General features: G+C 39.9%; 1 protein-coding gene across 2 annotated transcripts; it reads right to left on the reverse strand.

Annotated features, from left to right (window-relative positions):
- Positions 1-872: 872 nt before the first annotated feature.
- Positions 873-15,537, reverse strand: GGH (gamma-glutamyl hydrolase). Of its 2 annotated transcripts, XM_058803436.1 has the most exons (9): positions 15,303-15,537; positions 14,404-14,518; positions 12,958-13,008; positions 9,742-9,826; positions 7,299-7,437; positions 6,354-6,460; positions 6,152-6,242; positions 4,793-4,930; positions 873-2,650 (listed from the first exon to the last, which is right to left on the reverse strand). In XM_058803436.1, exons 1-9 carry the CDS (start codon positions 15,430-15,432, stop codon positions 2,529-2,531), a joined length of 978 nt encoding a protein of 325 aa, XP_058659419.1. In that variant the 5' UTR covers positions 15,433-15,537; the 3' UTR covers positions 873-2,528. The 2 variants fall into 2 exon arrangements, with proteins under 2 accessions (XP_058659419.1, XP_058659427.1); XM_058803444.1 differs by lacking the exons at positions 14,404-14,518; positions 15,303-15,537 and adding an exon at positions 11,731-11,890 and having other exon boundaries at positions 12,958-12,976.
- Between the last annotated feature and the right edge of the window lie 20 nt (positions 15,538-15,557).

Raw genomic sequence — 15,557 nt, forward strand, 5'->3', positions numbered from 1 at the left:
CACCACACCCAATTACAAAATAACAGAAAATACTGGTTCTTGGAGGCCATCTAGTGGGAAGAGTGGAATACTCCAAGGAGGAAACTATTTCAAACTTTTCTTTCTTAGAGATGATTTAATATGGTCTGCAAGACATGTGTTAGGGTTACCTTGCTGATCAGTGGATGTTCTTCCAACACAGCAACAAGCAAGTTGGTTAGGCTCATACACCAGGCTCAATAAGCTGTGAGTATGGTCACAGGCTCTCCTTCTCTCCCCAGCATTTCTAAAAACTGTGTTAGGAGTTCTGTCTGTGCAATGAAAAACTAAATTGTACAACACAGAGCAGAGGGGAGGGCTTCCTTAAAACAAAGTTTTAAACTCACTGTTAGGTGACTCCTAGACAACTCTGGGTTTCTGCAGTTTCTGGCTGCAGAACATGATGGAAGATATTGGGTATTATAAGGAATAGACAGAAATTTCTTTGCTTACAGCTTTCAGAGCCCAGAGAGTGCTGCAGCTCCTTCCCACTTTTGTGGGGGTTTGGCTGCCTGTGTTGAGCAAGGTCTGACACAGCCACTGGGGTGATCCTGCTCTGTGAGAATGATCTGTGGGAAGCCTTCTTGAAAGCTCCTGCCTGTTTCAGCCAACAACATTAAAGTGCACTTAAGCTCAAGCCCTGTGCAAGGGTACCTGTGCTCTGGGCATGTCTGTGCCAGGCAGGACATGGATCACTCACTCACTCATCCTGACCCTGACTTGCTGCACGACCACACAAGGCAGATACAGGCTGTAACCTCCTGACTCATGACTATCACAGATGGAAACAAGAAAACAATGACTGTTGTCAGTGCTTCATCGGTGGTATCTAAAAGATGACAAAAATACAAGTCTGCTTGAAAGAAAGTTTATTCCATGTATGACGGGAAAATCATGCATATCATCAAATAAGGCTTTACAAGAGAAAGCGTATAAAGGAAAGACACATTATATAAATTCATCATATATAAACTTCTCTCATCATGTTACACACAATACTCTTTATAGTTACACATTTAGGAACTAATTACTACCATTGCAGACATTTCCCTTGCAAGAAAAGATAACCATGTACTAAGTTGGCTGATATGACAAATGTAAAAATATCTCATGTTTAAGCTTGTAATTACCTAGAAGTATTTTTCTGCTAGTTACAGTTAAGTTTCCTCCTAGTTTTTTTTCTAACTGATGCATTTCACATTCTGTTATGCAGTTGTTTCATGATAAAGAACAAGTTAGAGAGTGTTTTACTTGAAAAACCTGAGAAACTTACCAGACTTATTCAGATATGGTACCTGAGAGTATGAAGTTCTACAAAACAGAGCTGAAGTTTATAAACCTGAATTCTTCATAAACTCCAAATCCTTGTCAATGTTAACAAGAGTTTGGAAGCTGTGCTGGAGAGGAGAATTACATTCGATTGTCTAATCTTAGTTCCTTTCTGGACAACACACAAAACCACTGAACAAAATTTTCACCAGGTCTGGAGCAAAGCAGAGAGAAAACAGTGTAGGTGTATTGCATGCAACTGCCATTATCACATTGTGTCACCTTTAACAGGTTGCTCATATACATTCATCTGCTGTTTTATTCTAGCTGCACAGAACTATTAAATAAGACAGAAAGAAACTACCTTGTTTACTAATACAGTGGCAAACTACCTCTTGACTTCAAGTGAAAATTCTACCCAGCTATGGGAAAAGTCAGACGCCTTAGAGAAAAATTAAGTTTACATTCTTTTAAATACAAAGTGTCTGCATCTCATATCTGGAGTCTCCAGTTACTCCAAGATTAATTCTTGGAGGATGTAAAAAACTGAACTGAAAAGAACTGAAAGTGGAATCAGCACTGAACTATGCCCTCCAAACTTACTTATTTTATATGGTACTTGTGATATGAAGGCCTCACAAGGTATAAGGACTCCAAATAATACTCAATGTACAAGAGAAAATTTCACAAATGCGACATAATGCACTTCTTAGGCAAAAAAAATCTGTTTGCTATTATGACTTACTATTTTGGTCAGTTTTTGAAATGACAAAGGAGTCCCTGTCAAGAACTTGGCTGCATACACTTATCTATGACAAATCCAAGAGTCTCATTTGCCAAATCATTTGAAAAGGACAGGATTTTACTACACAATGTATCTAAGAGTCTAGTGCTATCATAGTCCACAACATTTTACTAAGATAAGTCTCATATTTCAAAATATATGAAAGCTTTTCCTTATACCAAAGGTGATTACTTCAAAGTTTATAAACATAGTCAAGTCCTCTTTCCTGGAAGAAAAATACATTTTTCTGTAGCTTGCCTTAAAGCATGATCCAAGATGATTATTATGTTATTGAATGTAAATTTATATATTAATGTTTCAATAGTGCAGAAGATACACAGAATAAATCATTGTAAAAGAAATCTGTTCTAGCTTTCTGTCATGATATCAGCTTAATTACACAATGCTGGCAAATAATTTATTTATAAATAACATCACTGCACCTTTGACAAGATCCTCAATCAAAAAAATAGGTTTGCTGAAATGCAGAAAATGGTCCTGTATAAACTGGATTATAATTATAGATCAATTCTTTTGCTTCCTCTTCTTCGCTGGAGAAATGGTGCATGCTCTTCCTGGCTGTAAAACATTGCAAAAGTACAGATTATTTTAATGTTATCCTGCTCAACAATATTTATCTTGGCAAACTAAGTTATTCTGTGTAGCACAGCAACAAATGGGATTACTGTAGCTTGTACATGAAGAACTGTGAAGATACATTCTCAGAAAGCTGGTTATAGCAGATTTTTTATAACTGGAGAGGGGGAATTTAAAGCCAAGATTGTAAAAATATTTATCCATGAGATATTGGCAGTATCTACCAGAAAAACCTTTAACTCTGAAAGAAATGCATCACACTATCAGCCTACTGAAAGCTGCATGGACTGTGCTGATGAGGACAATAAAATTGAATTCTCACCTGGTTCATCAAGCTGGCAACTCTACAGAAGTTAAAATTAATGATGGATGGATATAAAAATGGTATTTCAGTAGAATGGTTTAGTTACTAAGTGATCACACACGAGTGTATTTTTACCGGCTGAAAACAGTTTACATTTTTCATCTTGTGGTTTATTTTCAAAGTTAGGGAAGATATTCTGCCTTACACTAGCTAAAAATGCCAATTACTCATTGCAAAGTTATGATATGAAGTACTCAGTAGATCAGCCAATGCCTCAGTACCTCCCCAAAAGACTGGGGAGGCCATGAAGAGTAATTTAGGATTTGGTAGAAGAGATGGGGGTGGACGACACTGGCTGAAGAAAGTTTGCTCTACCACAACTGTAGGTGAGTAGATCCAAAAGCTAGTGACACATCTGTGTGGGACTTTGCACAGGCTCCTTGGCTGGGCACACCTACCTGTGTAACAGAACCCACAGGGCAGTGTGCCTCAACTGGATTTACAGGCAGAGCTGGCACTTTTTGTGCCCCACTTAACTTGGGTGATGGCCTGAGCAAGCTTCTATTGGGAGTACAGTCTGCAGACAGACACTTGAGCAAGTAGCAAACAATGCCAGAGAACACACTGCATTCTAGTATTAGACCACAACATTAAAATCAGACTCACACTCTATTTTCTCCTGTTTTCCCCCTTGTTTTTATCATAGTCTGCCATCTCATAGAATGACCTGGGTTGGAAGGGACCTTACAGATCATCTTGTTCCAATCCCCCTGCCATGGGCAGAGACACATTCCACTAGACCAGGCTGCTCAGAAGCCCAATTCTGCCTGGCCCTAAGGTCCATATGAAAATGGTTTGGTAACATTTTCACAAAAAGGAATAGGACTAATTTATGCCAAAAAGCACCTTGAATTTGTATGAAATGCAAATTTTATTTCTACACTCTTACTGATCAGGTCAGCACAAACTGCATTTTTTTACATCACTATCTATTTCTTCATTAAGTTGACTCTTTTGATCTGAGACCAAGTCTAGAGACCAAACTCAACCAGCTTAATTATTATGTTCTTCATAGTCCCCATCAAGGAGGTAAGACAATTTCATAAAATAGTCCAGCAGAATTATTTAGTAGGGATAAATTAAGGAATAAAGTTTGATTCCTTCAAACACTCCTCTATTATATCCTGCTTATTTGTAACAAACAGATGGGAAGTGTCATAAACTATCAAAATGTTGTGCATTAGTTACTCCCAGATTCTTAAGAGTATAAACACCAAAAAAAAATTAGCAGCTCTGTAAAATTCAAAAACTCCTTGTGCTGTCTATAGAACACAACTGTAGGGCACATATTGCACCCCTCTGATACCTCCATGCTGTCCAAGACCTATTTATAGTCCTGGTGTATGCATTTTGCAAGCAAAACTGAGAACACACTGAATGACTGCAAGGCAGTTTGGAACTGAAGAAGCCACTGGAATTGAGAATGGAGTACTTTTTTTGTTTATTGTCTTTGTGCAAGAAAGGCCAAAATGTTACAGGGATATTTTGAAATGGTAGGAAGTCATAGAACAATGTTTTAGAGCCAGCCTAGTGAAAAGGGTTTGTGGAATGCTTGGCCTTTTGATGTTACTTTCACTAAGCCATTCTATTTCCAGTATCCTTTGGTGTTTTATAAGCCTATAAAGCTTGCAGAATAATCTTCTCAGAAAGCACTACGAGGTACTGAACTTTGACAGCTGAAAAAGAAATCTGTCATCTTCTAAGTTTTTCAGTAATGCTTCACTCTCACCCCCCACATTTATAGATAATAAACTTTTTACCTTCATTGACGAAGAAATCAGCCATATAATATGCTGCTTTTACAGCAGATGGAGAATGTGGAATGCCTGGGGAATCCTTCCACTCAAAAGGGTTTTTCTCTGGATGCCATTGCATGCCATAAATTGGATATTTGTATGCTACAACAAAACACAAAGTTTGTAAAGATGTGTGCCTTAAGAATCATGTAATTAATCTTACTGCAAAGTAGACTCAGAGGATAAGCTACAAATATATCTTATTAACAGTTTCGCAAAAGCTTAAACAGCAAGTTGAAACACTGTTAAAGTCATAGTAGAACTGAAGGAAAAGAGATACAGTAAAAGAAAGGTCTCACTTCACACAAGAAAATATTTGTACATAATTTTTTTGATTACTCATTTCATAATTAATGTATATACACACTCAAAAATAATGTTTGAAGTATATCACTCTCAAAGCTTCCTATCTTCTTGCCAGCATCACACAGCATTCCCAGCCATACAGGATGCCAGCTCCATGGGAAAGATCCAAGTCTTCATATCTCCTTGAAGGCCCAGTCAATCCAGGGCAGCTCCCAGGCCTGATACATTCTGGGGGAGTCAGTCCTTAGCTCTCTTCCAGGGAATAGCGGCATGGCACAACAGCTGATAGCTGCTCTGTGATAAACTGCTTGCAGGCACGGTGATGCCTGTCATTAGCCTAATCGGGTTTGCTGATCAAAGAGCTATTCTTCTCTTTTGGAGGCCAGCCAGGATGCCACACAGAAGAATCCCATTGGTGACAGCTGGGTCCTATGACAGGGCTGCTAGTGATGCACTCATGAAAATAAAATACTCCCTGAAGAGCTAACTTGTTTCCTGAGACGGGCAAGCCCAGTGCAAAACAGACAAAACAAGTCATGCAAAAGGCTTTTGGAGGAGGACAATTACCAGCATTGTTGCTAAGGTAATGAGGGATATTGCTGCTCCCTCAGCAGCCTGGAGTGCTTTTCCCATACAGCAAACAGAGAGCACCAGGGAAACGCCAGCCCAAGCAGGCAGCTGGCAGGCACGGCTCGACAGAGGCACTATGCAGGGATCCAACTACTGCAGCACAAGAGCTGTGCAGCTCACAGCACAGCGCTCAAACACACCAGTGCTAACCTGTAACACCATATCTGAAAGGGGGATGGTGGGTGGGAGGAGTAGTAAGGCTCACAGTACTCAAAAGATAAAATATCCCTGCAAACAGAAATGCTCCTCACAGCCAGAGTGCTGACGGGGCTGATGCTAACCCTGCTATTTGAACAACTTGCAATACCAATTCACATCCATGCCACAACAGCCCTAAAGAACTAGGTTGTTACAGTCACAGTTTCCAAAGGAAATTAATTCCCTTACCTTCCATGGTAGATATAAACTCCACTTCATCATCAGTGTTAGTGGTCAGAACTTTATAGAAATTACGAAGCTTTTCATTATTGGTGAAATTCTATGACAGGGAGAGGGGGAAGAGGGAAAAGGTGTTATTTGCTTATTTATTTCTAGTTCTAACAACAAAAAAAAGAAGTTTGTATGCAGGAAATAAAAAAAGATCAAATACCTCCATGGAGAGGCTCCATACATGAAAGTTTGATGTCAATGGCTCGGTAGCAAGGGCGTGTAACACATCATCAGGGAAATTCCTGAACATTCTACTGTCTTTTGCAGCTATTACAAAGAAAAAAAAAAGTATTTTCTATTACCGAAACTGGTCTCAGATGGAGTTATACAGACAGAAGACAATTAATAAAATGCTGTATTAAACTTTTTCAGCAGTAAATCTTGATTATTTTAGAATATCCTGCAACAAATCTCAGTGAAATAGCTACAACAGATTTCCAATATGCTGTTATCACTGTCTACCAGTCTTGACCCAGAGAGGATCCAAAGTTCTCACTGAGAGAGAGAAAAAAATAAGCACCATTCTTTGACACTCATTTCAGGGGCCTTTCCACTCACAATGAGCACAAGTGACAGAAGTTTTGAATGCTACATTTTGTTTTAATTACTCACAAAGGATAAAGTATCAACAGAAGCCACACTTTACCAGTGCTGCTAAGTGCCACAGCTCTATCTCAAGGAATCTCTGTGATTTCAATTATTGTTCAATAGTAAAGCTACTATTCATCATGAGGAAAGAGGTGATTTCAAAAATTTAAAATCACCTGCTCTCCAAGCTTAGTAGGTTTTGAACTTGTGAATTTTGTGAACTTGGTAACAAAAAGCAAACATTACTTTGTAGGTCTGAATTTTCAAATGACTCAAAGAGCCACAACTTTAGTTTTTGCTGACTGCTGTTGGTTTCAAATGGCTTGTGCTCATTCCTCTACTTAAGAAGTGACAGCTGCACTGACTTTACAAAAACAGTCAATGCAACTTAATAACAAAGAATTTAACAGAAGATAACCAGCAGGAACCTCACAAACATTCACCCAAAATATTTATCATGAACAAAACACAACACCTCTTACCAAAACTCAGACATGATATGTAATGAATTTTTCACCTGAGGTAAAGTTCAGAGGAAGTGAAAAACCATTTGTCTTGGTGTGAACAAGTAAAATTTCACCACTTGTGAGATATGTAAGCTCTTCGTGTCCAAGACATGTTCCCCAGATTGGGAAATAATCTCCTTGATCGTTAGCCTACAAAACAAAAGCAATGACATAAGGAAACAGTAATGAAAATCTACAGAGAAGAGACTGACAAGAACTTTCTACTCTTTTTACTTGATTTTGTGTAGGTGAGAATATATGAAGGCTAAAGGATATATATGAGTTTTGAAGCAGCAAACTGAGCCTAATACTGCGGATACTGATTTGACTGTTCTGTTCTACAAGTCATTTTGAGAGCAGCCTAAACAGAAACCACAAAATAGCAACATTTCTCTAAAAAAATCAATCATTAGTAGGGACACAGAAGAGTCTGTCACCATTCTGAGGGAAAGAGTGCTCATTACAATTCAAACTGTTCTCCAAAGCACACTATGGTCACACAGCAAGGGACCTTTGTAATGTCTGTGCCCACCCAACTATAAAAAAACCATGAATCCTACTACTAGCATAGCTGTGGTCTTATATGACATACCTATAGGATTGTTTAACTAGCAGGTTCAGACCTGTGTTCCAAAAAGAAAAAATGTACATTTAAGCGACATTAAAAAGTGGCAATCATTTTCAAAATAATAAAAGTTGGCAGGCCAGTGTGGAAACAATATGAAAAAAAGCATAAAGGAGAAAAAGAAAGCAAAAAAACCAAGAACACAACTAGTTTCTTGTGACCTAATGAAGCATGGTGCATACATGCAGTGGAAATTTGCATTTTTAAATGGTTTACACTTGATAGTAAGCATATGTTGGAGACTGGGATGTTTCAGAACTCCTGTTTTTGTGAAATCTGACTAGTTTTTCTTAACTTGTTTCTAAACATTTTAAAGTTATGCATACCACAACACACTCACCACCCCCAAAGAACTGCTGCTCAAAGCCATTTTTGAGAAAGCTAAAATGACAGGGTCAGAATAATAACGCTCCCCTACTGCATTACTGACAGTATGGTAATAAAAGCTCACAGAAATACTTCTTGTCACAGCAAAGCAAGGAAGATGTACAGAAAAAAGGCTGATAGGGCTGCAGAGTCTTCATGACCACCCTTAATGTATAATGAGACACAGACCTTACATGAAAAACAGACATTGGAGTTGCAAGTGAGGACTAAAACTACTGAAGGCAAAAAATAAACTGAAGTTTAAAACTAATTACAACTGAAACAAAGATTTTGTGCCCCCCCCCACTTATTTTTTAAAATAGACTAGGGCCTGGAGGCTAAGCATGTATTAAACAACTCCAGACATCACATTTTAAAAACCAATTTAAGAGCTGAAAAATAGTATTTCATTTAGATTTTTGCCAAAGTAGTAAAATTTTATGGACTTGAATGGAGATTAGCATTTCATATCCTCTATTCATATTAAAGCAGAGACAGATCAAAGTAATTTCTCATTGTGAATATTTGCAAATGAAAATGAAAAAGATGATGAAAAAGACCCATCATGTTTTAGAAAAAGATAAAATTCAGTCATTCTGTACTTGTAAAGATACTCTTGACTACTGCAGCTTACTTTACATAAGTAAGACTAGAAATATTTTATAGTAATTAAGATTTGAAGGATGAATATCAAACACAGAATTATCACAAACAGCAAGGAAAAACCATCCTTTGTTATAAAGGGTTACCTAGGATGAACTGAATAATATTTTGTGTCTCTGAGTCACTAGTAGTACATATATCAGCTAATAAACCTGTCTCTCTGATTGTAAAGTGACACAGGCAATTCAGTTCATCATTGTGAAATGTCAACATAATTTCTTAACTGTACAACAAACCACAAGAAACCCTTGCCCCAGTGCTGCATACCAAGGCACAGGCTGCAGTTCACACAGTGAGCAGTTCCAGAAAGACAAATGAAATCATCTCACATAAAACTGAGACAGTCTTTGCAAGACTCACTACAAATAAAGACAGACAAAAGGGACTGAAGAGTAAAGGGAGCTCAATGACAGAATTGCAGCAGCTGACTGGTCCTGTGAATGCCACTGCTGCACTTTCCCTGCCTGCTGTTGGAAAGTCAGCAGCAAAGGTGGAAGAGCAACTCCTCATAGTGAAGTTTACACAGAGTCATAAAGCCTCAGGTACAATGAGCTAACAATACCATTCTCACCTGAAGAACTTAGGAGTTTAAGATCATAACACAGTGTAAAACAGGCGTGGGTGTCACAAATCTGAATCTTAATGCTCAAGTTTTATGCAGAAGCAAGAAATAAGCTACGTATTTTCAGGCCTACAGTTAACCCACTGAATAACAGCGCAAAACTATGAAAAATATGAACCTGTCATTTTGATCTCTGAACAGTGATAATAACAAGAACCAACAGCTCCTTAGTAATTACCTCCAAGGCCTTGAGGTAAAACATCTTAGCAACCCTTGAATACTCTGAAGTCCTAAGATCCACACCACCTCCTGGAAGAAGTAGCCTGAAAGGCAACATCCAAGAATATGATTAGTAACAGTGATCAACCCAAAACTTGGACAATGTACACAGAGAAATGTCTGATTGTTTTAAGGGTAGTCTTTAGGTCTAGGTTTCAGAAATCTACAGACAGGCACCTAAGCTCCCATTATGGACAGCAGGGATCTAGTCAGGAGAGTCACCAGAGATTCAAACAGATATTCCAGAGCAGACACTTGAGCAGTGGGTAGGTTGAACAGCCCTGTCAGCTCCACTGGCTGCACTGACTAGCATTCCATTAATTATGTGAGTTTGGACAGCTAGTGCACAGGCAGACAGCTAAATTTAGGTGTTTCAGTATTTAACTTAATCATACTGTTCTTCCACTGAAGAAGGGTTACTGTACCACAAAGTATAGATCAAACTTAATAGAACATATGGAAGAAGAAAGTAAACAGAAAATACATAAAACACACAGATTTCAGCTGGTATACAAAAGGGTAGCAAGCCATGACTCTCATTTCCTATCCTGACTCTCAGCTAGCTCTCACTACCACTTCAAAATTCCAGCCCAAATCTCAATTCATTCTGTCCAGTTACAGAAAAATAGAATTGTGGCCCTGGCATAGTGACCTTCTTATTTGAGACAGCAAAGATCAAAAAGTTACTATCAAAAAGGAAGAAAAGTACATTTGACCACAACCTTTGGTCACACAGGATCCCACAGAGCTAAGGAAGACAATCTCAGGGACAATTTCATTAAAAAAGTGCACAAGCTTTTTCCACAACAAAATATAATCAGGAATGGCAATTCCCTGTGTGGCTCCCCAAACCCAAAAAAAGACCAGAAAAAGACCAGAAAAGAAAAACTTTCAGCACAGTCAGGCAGAGAATTCACATGGACACATGATGACGTGGAAAATAATCAAGTACCATCAGAAACAGTAACATGAAATAAAGGAAGCCTCTCCTGACTGTAACTGGAACAGCGCCTGCAGAACCAACAAAACTGGATGTGTGAGCATTCCTTAATCCACTGGTGCAGGACCTCAACTGGATTTACTCAAGTCATATCCATTAATGTTAATTTTTTACTGAAACAGGTGTAGGATTTTCTCTACATGTCTGTGCTCTGAAAATGGCAATCTGAATCAGTGAGATAATAACATGCAGTTAGGAACAAATAACATCTCAAATGATCCCAAGCATTTGCAGAGCAAATATGCATTTATATTTGCTGGGGGTTTTTTTGCAAGTGAATCGTGCACAGGTTCACGTAAAACCCACCAAGTATTTGGTGGAAAAGTAGTAGTCACAAAAATACAAAAAAACTTTACCTCCCAGTGTCAACACTGAAAATTAATACAGCTGAAGGTATTTTCAAAACAGGCCAGATTATAGGCTTCTTCAGAGATCTAATTAGACAAATAAGGTGATCTTTACCTGGAAATAGGTAGGAAATTCACTCCACCTGTTCAAACCAAAACCTGGGCTATACTAATTAGTAAAACTGATTGTCATTTTTGCTAATGCAAAAAGGAAATAACCCATTAAGGAGCAATGATAATGGCCTGACATTGTCATAAGCAGATTGAAATGCAACTACATGTATTCCAGTATCACTGCCTGGTTAGAGCTGATGATTTCCACCGAGCATTTCAATTCCTACCTCAGGAGTACATTCATAAAACTATGTTTTTAATATAGTACATTTCATGATTTTAAGAAGGTAGCATTTAATAGTAAATAATTTCTAACTTCAAAGAACAATGTGAAAGATCAATGTATCTCCTCCTAATTCTTATATTCCACAGAATATAAGCCATTTCCTCCAGAGCTCCTTTTTGTTATTTACACACAGATTCAACATGGAAGCCAACAGGTGACAGTGGAGGGCCACAGAAGGAAATATAGACCATCCTCACTCACCTACATAACACAAACTCAATTGACTTCTGACTGCAAGGACAGAAGGATAAAGAAAGAGGATCTGCTTTCCAAACATTTTCTTCTGCATTGATATAGGTGGTGAAGTAGAAACAATGAGAGACCCCATTGGTGGAAATCCCTTTTGACAACCAAAGTGAAGCTGGTAGCCATGAGAAAGGGAAGAAATTATTCATTTTGTCCGCAACAGAACACAGCACACAAAAGCATCACTGTCTTACACTCGCTTATAGCACAAGACTGCAAAGACCCAAGTCTTAGTGTCCAGTGCATGTTGATGTAGGAGGACAATGCACTTCCCAGACAGCCAAAGGTCTAAATCTGGAAGGTCTATTCATGCTGATTAACATTCTAGTTATATGCATAAGCTTAACAAATGTATGCATGGTTTAAGATGCTCGTCTCATGACTACAAGAAGCCCAATCACATGCTCTGGCCTCACACACCACCGTGGCTGTGAAGTGTAGCATCAGATGATTTCACTCTTCTGAAGTGCACTTTCAGCACAAGGCTAAAAAAACATAAAAGGTTTTGACTTTGTTTAGTCTACAATAAAATTTGTTAGGCAAGATCACATTATCCCACATTTTAAAAGGAAGAACAGAGAGGTGGCCAGTTTCCATAGATTCCATGAAAACCAGGAAGTTTTTCTAACAAAGACCTAAGACACAGAATCACAACAGGCAAGACATTCAAGTGGCAAGAGAGAGAGCACACATGGAGAAAAGAGTAGAAGAGACTGGAAATTAGAAACTTTTATAATAGAGAAGATATGAAAAGGACTGAAAGAGAGAAGAAAGGGTAGAAACAGGGGTGACATACTAAGCAAGTGCTATTAACCATCAAAATGAAGGTGACAGGTGAAATGAGGAAGACAGAAACATTACCAAAGAGGAAGTTGAGTATCTCACTTGCAAAACTGCTCATACTATAATACCACTTCTCCCTGTCTGCAGACAAGCACAAGGGAATGCCAAGATGAGCCTTGGCACTGCTGCAGATTATCTGACGTGTTCCTCAAGGAAGGAAAGGCAGCACAACAATACTGGATGAAATAATGCATTCTGTGTCATAGAATATGTTTTCATGTCTGCAGTGCCCAGCACAACCTCTCAAGAGAGTAGGAAGACAATGTTCTTGAGAACACAGCAGAGCTCAAAAACAGAACCATCATGCCTTTCAACAGAAAATCAGTGCTCAAGACTTACCCATTAATAGAGTGGAAGATTTTATCATATTCTTCATCAGTAAGATTCAATCTGAAACAACAAAAAAATAATTATAGAATACATACCACATACATACATTTGACCCCAAAAATATCATCTCTGTTGAACAGAAATATCTGACAGAAAATATGGAGAAGGCATGCTTTAAACAAGAGTAAAATGGACACAAATCAAATTAAACATTTCACTAGAAACAGCTCAATCCTCAAGACTGAAAATAGGGCCCTGTCAGATAGAGTTCCTGATGAGGTACTCTGAGACCCTTCTGCAAGACACCTGGAAAATGTACTATTTACACCAATGGCACGGTTATTATTTCCTGCAGACCGGCAACTCCGGTTTCCAACTGATTCCCAAGAAGGGCAGAGCTGCAAACAGTGGGTCACGCCCAGGCACCCCCAGCCTCCCTGCCAGCGTGGCAGCACGAAAAGCAGAAAAGGCCTTGGCTCTGTGTAAGCCCTGCTCAGCGATAACAAAAACACCTCTATATTATCAACCCTGTGTTCAGCACAAATCCAAAACACACCCCCACACCAGCTACTGTGAAGAAAATTAACTCTAGCCCAGCCAAAAGCAGCACAGTATGGCCACACTTCTGCAGAGGTGTGATAAGCTGGGTGTAAGTGAAAGTGTTCAGCTTTGCTGCAAGTAACTTAATTGCCAGAATTAGAAGTGTCTATTCAGCAGTGAAGCTTCTGGTCAGCAAACATTCTGAAAGCTCCAGCAGCTACATGAGGAATGCTGGCTTCTAATTCAGGCACTTGAGTGGTGCTTTTATTGGACTGTGCAGATACATGCTATTTTGTTTTTCTGCAGTTGTATTAGTATTATTTTTGAGTATGGAAATTTATAATTTTACCATCTGGTTTCAGTGCATTTAATATTTTATAGCTCAGCATTGATATGAAGTACTGTCTGCTGTTACTTACTCTGCTAACTTTCCACCAAACAACCAAAATACAAGATAGTGACTCATAGTTTGAACAGAACTGGACTTTGTTTTCTGAAAGGAGTACTGATAGCCTTCCTTCATTCCCTGAATTCCAGGGCTACAAAAGGTGAAAAAAAAGGTATCTACACCTGTGTATATAGGTATTTATGTCTGTTTGTGGGGCACTACACTGTACACTGAATATAGCTAACTTCAAAAACCATGCATGCAAACTACAGAAGGCAATTTTACTGGTTAAAAAAAAATTAGAACTTTTCAAAGAGAGACTAGCAACATAAGTAGAAGTATTAAAAAGTATATTTTCCACTCTGCTTTTATTCTGATTTCTGGAACTCTGAGAATTGTGGCATCTTCAAATCATCTTTGAGGAGCAAAAAACACTCAGAAAAGCAGCAGAAATACTTTCTGTGCCTCTAAAATCATACCTTACATCATGCAATTATTATCCACTCCTAAGGATTAAAAAGATGTACCTTATAGGCACAGCTCGAGCACCGGCAGATTCCACAAATTTCACATACGAAGCCGCAATATAAGATCTTCCATATTGCTGATATTCATTAAAGTGACATTCCTGTGACAATATCCCTGAAGAGCCCAAGGAAGAAAATTAGCACCATACACATAGCAAATGCTACACAATGAAAGAAAAGTCACAAAATCACTGAATCTATTAGCTTGGAAAAGACCTTTGAGATCATCAAATCCAACCTACAAATGAACTCCACCGTGCCAACCAGACCATGAAACAAGCGCCATGTCCAGTTCTTCCTTAGACGCCTCCAAGGACGGTGACCCCACCACCTTCCTGGGCAGCCCATTACAGTATCTAATCACCCCTTCTGTGAGGAAACTGTTCCTAATGTCTAACCTAAACCTCCCCTAGGTAGCTTAAGAGTGTCTCTTGTCCTATTGCTAGTTGCAGAGAAGAGCCCGACCCCCACCTGGCTCCAGCCGCCTTTCAGGCAATGGTAAAGACCGATAAGGTCACACCGGAGCCTTCTCTTCTCCTGCCCACACCACGCCAGGTTCCTCAGCCGCTCCTCCTAAGACCCATGCTCCTATTAATTAATTAAGCTCCCATTTCCTACATACCAGCTAGCAGCGATGCATCCACTGCCCAGAGGAGCTGCAGGCACTGAGACAACGGGGCATCAATTCCGGCGCCCCGTCACAAGGTACCACACAAACACAATTACCTGACTAAGACTCGGCTTCCCTGCTATGACTGCTCAGCACTGTAACATCTCTCAAGCAAGCCTGACTTTTAGAGAAACAGCCTAAGGCTGCTTACACCAGCTCTAGCCCAGCCTCGGCTCCGTGGGACGCTCCCCTTTGGCCCAGGCAGGTGCGCGGCCCCCCGGCCCCTTACCGATGATGGGTCTGTCATTGCGCCCGGCCGGGCGGTCGCGCCACGCCACGGAGGCGGCGGAGCTGCAGCACAGCAGCGCCAGGAGCAGCGCGGCGGCCGCGGCGCCCCCGAGCCCGGCCGGGCGCCCCATGGCCACGGCTGCGGTCACGGCCAACGGCTCCCGGCACGGCACGGCTCGGCTCGGAGCACGGCACGGCACGGCACGGCACGGCTCGCCTCCGGGCACGGCTGCCGGCCGGGCTGGGCCGGGCCGGG

Source organism: Ammospiza caudacuta, chromosome 1, assembly GCF_027887145.1.
Source record: "Ammospiza caudacuta isolate bAmmCau1 chromosome 1, bAmmCau1.pri, whole genome shotgun sequence".
NCBI classification, from domain to species: domain Eukaryota; kingdom Metazoa; phylum Chordata; class Aves; order Passeriformes; family Passerellidae; genus Ammospiza; species Ammospiza caudacuta.